The sequence below is a fragment of the Plectropomus leopardus genome, chromosome 8 (assembly GCF_008729295.1).
Source record: "Plectropomus leopardus isolate mb chromosome 8, YSFRI_Pleo_2.0, whole genome shotgun sequence".
Taxonomy (NCBI): Eukaryota; Metazoa; Chordata; class Actinopteri; order Perciformes; family Serranidae; genus Plectropomus; species Plectropomus leopardus.
The window spans coordinates 14489568-14499803 of NC_056470.1; the positions used below are offsets into that span (position 1 = coordinate 14489568).

The window sequence follows — 10236 nt, forward strand, 5'->3', positions numbered from 1 at the left end:
TTTAAAATAAAAAAAAAACTTTAATTTTGATCAAGCAGTATCATAATCAGACCATTCTTCACCAATATCACCACTGATGTTAACTATAAAATAGGGCTGACTCGAATGCTTTGAAGCTTCGATCATTGCCGTGGTAATCAACATCTGAATCAGTTGTGTTTTTTCACCACTAAAATGGGGGAAACTCAAAGAAGCTGGCAGTGGTGTCAGAAAAAAATTGGCAGATTGATGAGGAAATGGAACAGGTTACACGAGTGGCAGGCGGTTTTTAGCAGCTTGCAACTGTAGTGAAGCACTCGCTGTCTATCTAGTGATGAAACAGAAACAGTGCTCGCAATAGTCCATCTTTCCCTTTCTCTACTCCCTCTCTATTAACCTCTCACATGTATATAATGCAATGTTGCATCCTGCCGATTCTTCAAATATCCTTGAGTAATCACTCCTGAAGCTTTGAAGCCCCTTAAATGTTAATAGGGACAGCCCTATTTTAAAGTAGTGCAAGTGGATTGTCAGCAGGGAAACTCAAACTTAGCATATCCAAACTCTCAATGTCAACAAAAAAGTGTCTGACTGTTTCAAAAGAATACATATTTATCTTGTCTTTTAAAAAACATGTAATTGGTGGTGACTCTCGCAGACGTGTAAACTCTGGTGGATATTTGCTGTAAAGTGAAAATGTTCCTCCAAAGGGAAGTATTAACATATGAAAACCATGACAGCGTGATCCGGTCTTTAATGCAAATGTAATTGGGAGGGTGACCCCATTACCAGAACTTTCATCATAGTGCCAAAAGTATGTGGACAAGTAAAGTATTAGCCATATGTGACTGCCAAATATCATATACCAAAACCATGGACATGTACTAAGTTATTGAACACATTAAGTCAAGTACTATCAAGTACTAGGTTCCTTTTTTTAGTTGAGTATGTAAATGTAATGCAGCTAAATACTTGCACTTCACTACTTTTCAGGGGGATATATTACACTGTTTACACCTCTTAATTCATCTAACAGCAGGTTTTATTGACTTTGCAGATTAAGGTTTTACAAAAAAAACACGATCGATTCATAAAATGTAAAACTTTTCCATATTCAACTATTCCTCAGCATAAAGAAGTTGAACACAATTACACATCCACCAGCTATAACACTGAAATGCTTAAGTGTTAAAGCATCAGTAATAATATTCCGGTATTATAATGGATATAATAATATATCTGTCTGAAAGGGCCCACTCTGCCCAATAATTTATTTTACTTGTACTTGCTGATTATACTTTTTCAGGTCAGTTAAGCTCTTAATCAAACACCAAACTGACAACCTTTTAGTTAACTTTATCCTCTGGATATAACCGCCATCATTAAAATAGTGACTTGACAGTTGCCCAAAACAAACAAACAAAGACGACTCACAACAAAGCTCATGTTTAGTTTTCTTGAGCCTTTGGTTTCATGTGATTTTCATCAGCAACTGGAGTTTTCAAAGTGGTCATTGAGTTGCAAATATTCTGTTTTTTTCCTGAGCCTTAATGGAAATAATCCAAGTGAATTACCAGCTGTTGAGTAAACCAATCTGACTGTGTCAGTTTGACTCTGGCATTCTGGTTGTTGGCTTGCTCTGGTAACTGTGGGGACTCTATTTTAACCCGGCAATAGCAACAACTAGCGCAAGGTCATGTGCACGCTGACAGTGCTTCTAAGGCTCCTGCACCAATAATGATCATGATTTGCACGAGATTTGAAACACTTTATTTTACACCGGTGACTATATGAAGAGGGAATAGTCTTTGCTGTTACAGTCAACCGCAACTGAGATGTTATCTTCAGTAAAACACAAGTTGGTTTACCTTACCCTCAGGACAGAGGCCTCAGGGTATGGAATATACGCTCTCTGTTATTCAAAGTAAGTCTACACACAGGCCAGCCCTTTACACACAGACATACTTAAACAAACTTTTAACTTTTATTTTAGAACAAAACTGTAAATTAAGGTGCTAAAACCTTGTGCTAATACCACATTGTAAAAATACCCTGTTATGAGTAGAAATACTGCATTAAAGATGTTACTTAAGTAAAAGTAAATACAACAAGGAAAATGTGAAGGTAGAAGTACCCAATGCAGAAAAAAAGAATATATATATATTCAAAAAGAGAGAGAAAGGAGAAAGGGACTTAAATATGTTTCAGTGTAGTGGGTATTTTTTTTATTAACTATTCTATTCATATATACACAAACTTATTTTCTGTTTGATGTAAAGTTGCTGTGTTACATTTTGTTGACCATTACAGCACCATCAGCATTATGACTCATGCTTCATGTATGGCAGCCAGCTGAAAATATGTTTGAAAACCCAGCTAGCAGGGAACGTTTCCATAACACTGGCTAACCTTACCTTCAAGTTGTAATAATATTTAAAAAAAAACAAAAACATTTTGAACAAATGGTTAATGAACATTTTAAAGGTTTATTATTTCAAATAATGTTTCTATATGGTTAAATGCTGACTAAGATGTCAAATTTTACCTGCTGGATGTTTGTGATGTTGAGAGGTACCAGATCACAGAATGTCCTTTTATAAAACATTCCCACAATGTTACATGAGAACAAAGGAAAAACATTTTAAAAGCAACAGTCAGAACATGTTATTGAGGATTGAGATTACAGACCTTTTTTTATTTTAATAAAAATGTAACATAATGTGATGTGTTAACAATAAAACATTTTTTTTTAATGTTTATGGAGAACATTACCCTAACTTTTAAAAACGTTTTGGAAACTAAAAGAAAACCTTCCACTGAAAGTGTTACTCAAACATTGCTTTGGTTGCACTGTACCATTCTCAGAACATTTTAAGAACCAAAAATTGCTAGTTGGGAAGAGTTTATATCAGGCAAGTGGGGAAAGGAAAAAGAAAAAAAGACATTTAGATTCCTTGAAAAGTCATGGAAAAGTTTTGTAATATTGTCTATGAAAACATGTGGGAACCTTGATTATGTAACCTGTCGTAGAGTGTATGAAATAAGGTCATGTTGATAATTGTACGGTGTATGGTGACTTACTTTAAAATTAAATAAAATAAACATATGACTCCCCCCTCCCTGATCCGTGGCACGCGCAGTAGAACGCTACGTTGGTGTAGCTTCACGTGTGCTCGGCTGCTGCTACAGGGCGGTGCCATGGGCGGTGCTAACGGTGTAAAGTCAAACAAACTATACACGAACCGGTTTACCCTGCCACTCCATTGGCTCGCATCGCAGCAAGTCATTGACGTCAGCAGCATCCCATTCGCTATATTATGAGGCATCAAGTTTAGCTGTCAGACATCGGCTAAGTGCCACTCACTCACATTGCCACACTTGCAAACACGTTAGTGTTATTTGTAGCGGTGGGAAGCTGTCATGGAGCTCATCAAGGATGGATGGTTTACGGAATCATGCACACTATGGCCGGGGCAAGCGATGAGCCTCCAGGTGGAAGAGGTCCTCTACAACAAGAAATCCAAATTTCAAGATGTTATGGTTTTCAAGAGGTGAGTTCTCTTAGCTGCAAAACTTGGCTAACGATGCTAGCTGTTAGCGTGTAACTTACTAGCAATGAATGAGCAACCTGAAGCTCGTGGGGTTTTGAGAAGTTTTTCCAGCTGGTCACGTTAACACTAGCTTACCTGTGATTTGCTACTTTTGTCCCGAAATACATTTTAGCTCTCAAACGAACAAGCTAGGCTAGGGTAGCGAGTTAACTGTTAGTTAACAAATGTGTTAACGTTGGTAAGGATAACTGAGGAGAGAAACGACAATTTAACGACGGTCGCAGTAATAACCGTCAATTATTTGTGTTTTTGGCAGTGTCAGGGGTCGTGTGTTAACGTCAAACATCTGTTTTAGCCTGCTCAAATTATGCATTTATTCTGTTTGTGTAGCTTCAGGTTTCAAATGTGCCTCATGCTGTATTGTCACTTTTCAGTAAGACCTATGGGAATGTGCTGGTGCTGGATGGAGTGATCCAGTGCACAGAGAGAGATGAGTTTGCCTATCAAGAGATGATCGCCAACCTCCCACTGCTCAGCCACCCCAACCCCAAAAAGGTATTGCTCACACTTATTATTGGGAAATGAATGAATCTGCTGTGTAACTAGCTTCACTCAGGATGATTCATGTTTCCTGTCATATTGAATGGCCTGTTTCCTTTTTTTTGTTTTAAAGGTGCTGATTATTGGCGGCGGAGATGGCGGTGTGCTGAGGGAAGTGGTGAAGAATCCCCTGGTGGAGTCGGTGGTCCTGTGTGAGATAGATGAGGTGAGAGCAACAACACTGACAAGAATACCTGCTCATCTCTACAGAGCTGTGCTGATTACTGCTTATTCCATTACGTGAGTGATCCCTGCTCATATCCGTGTGTGATGTCTGCTCTGTAGGATGTCATTAATGCATCAAAGAAGTACCTCCCAGGGATGGCCAAAGGGTTTTACAGTCCTAAACTCATCCTCCATATCGGAGATGGTTTTGAATTCATGAAGAAAAACCAGGATGCCTTTGACATCATTATAACCGATTCCTCAGACCCCGTTGGTAATTGCCACTTTTCAAATGTTGTAACATCCTTCTTCGCCAACTGCTATAGAACGCAATTCTGACGTCTGCTTTTTGTTTTAGGACCTGCCGAGAGTTTGTTCAAGGAGTCTTACTATCAGCTGATGAAGGCAGCATTGAGGAACGGTGGAATTCTTTGTTCCCAGGGTAACTTTATATTGCACTACAGTTTTGTGTTAAAGCTGGAGAAAGGCTGGAGTAAGGATGTCACTTGATTAGAAGTAACTGTGTAACTGAGTTACAGTTTGCATCCCCTTTTCAAGCTTACCAGAAAGACTGGTTATTATAACTCCCCTGAAGCTGTTATTTTCCCATTGACACAGTCTTATCTCCCCCCAACTTCAAGATGGAACAGTGACCAAAAAAAAAGAGCAGACAAGAGATTAACATGCCCTTCCTTCTGCGCTTGTCTCACTTTCACAGGCGAGTGTCAGTGGCTCCATTTGGAGCTGATAAAGGAGATGCGAACCTTCTGCAAGACCCTATTCCCTGTGGTGGACTATGCCTACAGCACCATCCCAACTTATCCCAGTGGCCAAATTGGATTCATGCTCTGCAGTAAAAACCCTGTAAGTGTGCTTGTCATTCTCAATTTGCCATCCACCGCACACCTGATTGTTGTCAGTATCGCCTATAAATGCCACTGGCTTATTGTTGTAGCGCAGAAACTTCTGTGCTTTTTCTCAGTGATTAAAAATGTCCCTCAAATGACTAAAGTGCCTTTTCACTTTTTCTTTAGGAAACAAATTTCATGGAGCCAATGAGAACACTGTCAAAGGAAGACATGGAAAGTATGAACCTTAAATATTACAACCCTGAAATTCACAGAGCATCATTCGTCCTGCCTGAGTTTGCAAAAAAGGTAAATGTTGATAAAATCCTTTTTCATATTTAGTTTGATCACAATTCAAAACGGTTCCCGTGTTTTTGCTACGTTTCACTCATTGTATTCTCGACCATTGACAGGTACTCAGCGAAGCATGACCAGCAACAACAGACCAGCATGTTCATCCTCTGCCTGGCCCTCAGATCGCAGATAAAAAACCTTGTTCTACAGTTTCTTCACCTCCTCAACACAGTTTAGCACCACTGAAGAGAGGAGCCTCCTAAAGATTTTATGGGTGGGGGTACCTAATGATCAGTGGGTGGGAACTTGCTGAGTTTTACAGTAAAAGTGTTAGTTTGTTCCAAGTTCCTTCCAGTCTTACACACTCTTGGTGTTTATTTATTTTACTGATGTATTTGATTTTTCATTTTTACTGTAATCGTCTTATCAGAATTTTGTGCAGGAACTTAGTGGTCTGGGCTGAGTGGGGAGGACACTGTCGTCAAATCGGACCTCACTCTGATACTGTGTACTGTCTATCGGATTCACTGCATCTACATGTCATGTAATACATTGCATACCGCATAGAGTATGTACGTGTAATGTATTGCTGTACTTTTATTTGTAATGTTTAATATCAGTTTGTACTCATAGGAAAAACAAACGCCATGTATCATGACTGTAAATTCAGAATATTAATGTGTCCTCTACACATGAACCCTATAGTGCCTGAAATCATTTGTTTGTTGTTTAAAAAAAGAAGACTTGTTCTGTATCTATCGAAGTGTACCAGGCACATAGTGGCCTAGAAAAATACTCAAGTGTTAATAGTTCCGAAAATTGTCCCTTTAAAATATCACCAACTTCAGATGAATTAAATTTGCTCAGCTTTGATCATCAATTTGTGAAGAAATCTTTAATATTACGGTGTTGAAATGCAAATTAAGCAAAAATTAAATACAATATGCCACTGAACCAGAATGCGTCAGGATGTGTTCATTCTAACTTGCAGTGTTGGGTATTTAGGATAGTGCTGTAGTAGGCCTGTATGCTGAGTCGTTACATGATCAAACACTATTTACTAACTGTTAGTTGTAAATCCTCAATGAATCTGTTGAGAAATACATCATATCTGAGCAATGAATTTGTGATTTTTATAAAACCTGTAATAAATTGGTAACATAAAACAGTTCATGCACAGTGCCTTTTAGCCACTGATATAATGGGCCGCATGCAAGAAACAATATACGAACAAATGTTCTCTTAATTTTGGTCGTATCCAGGATTTTTTTTTTTTTTAATTTTGTTAGCATCCATTGATTTTTGGGATTTGCCAATGTTTTCTTAGTCTTGCTTTTATCTTAGACAAAAGAAAATTTTACTAGTGGTTGAGAACACTCTTGCCAAGATAAGAGAAAAACTTGCCCTCACAGTCCACAGATTGTTGTCCAACATTAGGAAAAAGTTCAGTTGACATTTTAGAGGATTTATAATGACTGGATTATTACATTTCAGTGGTAAGGTGATACTACATTTGGTGCATTGATCCCAGTTACTATAATTTCAGCTACTGTGCGTCCCTCTGCTGAGCGGTGATAGTATTTGATTAAGTTTATTTACTCAAGTACTGTACTTTGCTACAAATCTGAGGTTACTTTTACGTCACTTGAGTATTTTAACCTCATGCCACTTTCTTCTCCTCCACTACACATTAGAGGGAAATACTGTAATTTTAACCACACTACTATTATTTGATAACTACTTTACAAATTAAGATTTTTACGCACAAACCAATATGAAAATATGCAAGTGCAGCTGAAACAATTAACCAATTAATTAGAAAATTAATTTGCAACTATTTCTTTCATCATGTAAGTCATTTTTCATGCAAAAAACATTTCATGGTTCCAGCTTGTCATATGTACCCTATGTATGAGGACGTGCTGCCTTTTTAAAAAATCATTTTAACTATTTTAATTTATTAAATTTGCATGTGTACTTTTTCTTTTAACACTTCCCTGTATTTTCTTGAAATCACATTTAATTTGTTTAAGTGTATTAAACAGTAGGCCTACATCAATTTCACTCAGCAGAAGTTCTTCTTGCAACATTTTCTGGCATCATGTCTCCAGTCTTGGCCATGGCCAGAGTCGTTGCACACAGCACAAAACCTGCCTTCATATAGTGTTAAGGGGGTGTTACCTATGCAAATAGGTGACTTACGATCAAGCGGGATTCATCATTGCGCACACCTGGGTGAGAGCACATTTGGGAGTTAAAGAGCATTTGGTGCATCTGGTGGCAACTGCTCTTATGTTTTCTCTTAATATTCTGGGAAGAGAAAATATAAGAGAAATTTAAGAGAATGTTGCTGCATGAGTCCCATTATCTTTAATATGCTCTACTGTGCTTGTTTCTTTCAAGTGTTCGACTCAGCTGTAGTATATACATGTGTTAGGCAATTCATTGTTCTTCACATAGACTGGTTGTCCTTTTCCTTAAAAGACCAAAACACCACAAATATAAAGCTTTAATTTGAGGGAATACATTAATTTTATGGAACAAAACATTTACTGGGAACAAGGCTTCTGAAGTTTATGGGAGAGTTGTGGTACAGAAAACTTATTTTCATCCAGATATCTTAAGGTGAGAGTTCAAAGGACCCCTTTGAAAACTGTAGTGCCCTTGCCACAATTTAACCTAACTTTGGAGCGTCATTCCTTACATAGTGAGTGCACCACCACCTCCTAAATACAGTGGAAAAAGTTAGGAATTCATAATCTGTTCAAGGTCTCTATCTACTAAGACTATTTTTTAGCTAATCTTTACCAATTGCAGCATCTCTTTCCCAGCACATGCAGGTTAATGAGTGATGTGTTTAAGCTGCTCTTCAGTGCAAACTATTTGACCCTAAACATGTTGCAGGTGCTGGTATGAACAGAGCTGCAGTGAGGTCCAGATGCAGTTTCAGCAGTGTGGCACAAGATGGCATCATTTAATTTGTTATGTGTAGGCTGCTGTCGTCTCACATTGTAGATGTATGAAGGTATGCATATAAGTGACAATGTTCAATTTCACCCAGTGCATATTTTGAAAATGTAACTTTGTATTCTAGGTTTTCCTTGAATTTGAATGAAAAGCCCCTTGTTTTCATTAAATTGTGCAGATCGGTCAGTGTTTTGCAATATGAAGTGACACTGTTGCCCTCAGTTGCATCACCACTAGTGACTGTTGTGTAAGACCTCAGCCTTCACTGGTTTTCTGTTAAAATGTGACCAGCCTGCGACAGTGCAGTACTTTATTACCATACTGCCGTGGCTGTATGCCAGATTGTTTTTGCTCATGAGTGTTTATATACTGTAAAATAGCAAATGAAACATATATCCATTGTGCCATTGAAGGAATTCCCATAAATATTTAAAGAGGTGTTTCTGTGTTTTAATGATAATATCTGTACTGCAGTAAGAGCTTTGAAGACAATGTATCACTTTTCTATTAAATCCTTATGTAAGTCAAATTTAGGAGTTTCCAGTGCCAGACACATCCAGATTTACCTGTGCAACAGATAACTCTCAACACATAATCCTCAGATGATCTTTGAGTCATTGTTCCTTTGTGATCCCTTTCAGAGAGCTGTTGAGGTGTTGCTGGAAGTCATACTTGAAGCAGATGTAGTGAAAATGGAAACTTCCATGAACATTAATAAGATCTGGGAGCACCCAGACCTGTCGTCATGCTGACGTTTTTCCACTGTTTGAAGTCTTCAAGCTTCAGGCTGGACTGCAGATACTTATAGGGAACCCAGTTGTTGTAGATTCTTCAAACACACTGAATCACCAATATCCGTTTCAACAGTCAGCTAATCTTTGGATTGGCTCCGGGCCTTCTTAAGATCAGCAGTGTATGAAGAAAATACCTCAAACACTGTTTTGAAAGCACGACAAATCCATTTAAACATATCAAATAAGGCAAGCTGGAATATAAGTACTGTATGTTCCCTGCCGGTAGCACCATCCATACAGGTCACAACAGTAAACAGTAAACAGCAACTCAAACACTCTAAACGATTCCTTACACACAAGTAAATATGTTTTATACTGTAATCAACTCTCCATAATCAGTTTTGTTGAAAAGTTTACCTCATGCAGCAGTGTTATTTGATTTTGCAGTAACATAGGAGTCCTTCACACTAATCTTTTTTTTCCTAAAGTGTGAACTACATTTAAGGACTTTTTTGAACTGCACACACTGACCGAGATTTTATAGATAAGAAATAAATGAGTGTTTTTTATTAGCTGAGACATACTGTGTTTTTGTATAACCTCCATATCAGACAATGCATCCCAATAATTAGTTGCTACATAAAGACAAGCAAACACTATACATATATTGTATACTTCCTAGGGCAAACCTCCAAAGAATATTGTGCTGGAAAGACTTGGCTGAGAAAAAAGTTAATTTACTAATTTTAAATGTGCATTGGAAGCCGGAAACCATTTTCCACAAATTTAATCCAAACAGCTTAGTCTATAGAGTGAATTTAATTGAGCTGCAGCTACAGCCTATAAAACATTATATTGTACTCGCACAGTCATTGTTGCCACCAACAGAATGCAAGTTCAGACATTAAAGCGACAGTTCACCCCAAACACAAAAATAGATATTTTCCCTCTTGCCTGTAGTGCTATTTATCAGCCTAGATTATTTTGGTGCGTGTTGCTGCGTGTCAGAGTTATCGGCTGACTACTTTTGAATATGATGGAACTAGACAGCACTCAGCTTGTGGGACTCAAAGCACCAAAAAATATACTTGAAAAACT

The 10236-nt window shown here is 37.9% G+C and overlaps 1 protein-coding gene across 1 annotated transcript; it reads left to right on the forward strand.

Annotated features, from left to right (window-relative positions):
- Positions 1-3318: 3318 nt before the first annotated feature.
- srm (spermidine synthase) lies at positions 3319-6391 on the forward strand. Its single transcript, XM_042491847.1, has 8 exons — positions 3319-3530; positions 3965-4085; positions 4204-4296; positions 4416-4569; positions 4654-4737; positions 5014-5159; positions 5330-5452; positions 5557-6391. Exons 1-8 carry the CDS (start codon positions 3400-3402, stop codon positions 5572-5574), a joined length of 870 nt encoding a protein of 289 aa, XP_042347781.1. The 5' UTR covers positions 3319-3399; the 3' UTR covers positions 5575-6391.
- Positions 6392-10236: the final 3845 nt, after the last annotated feature.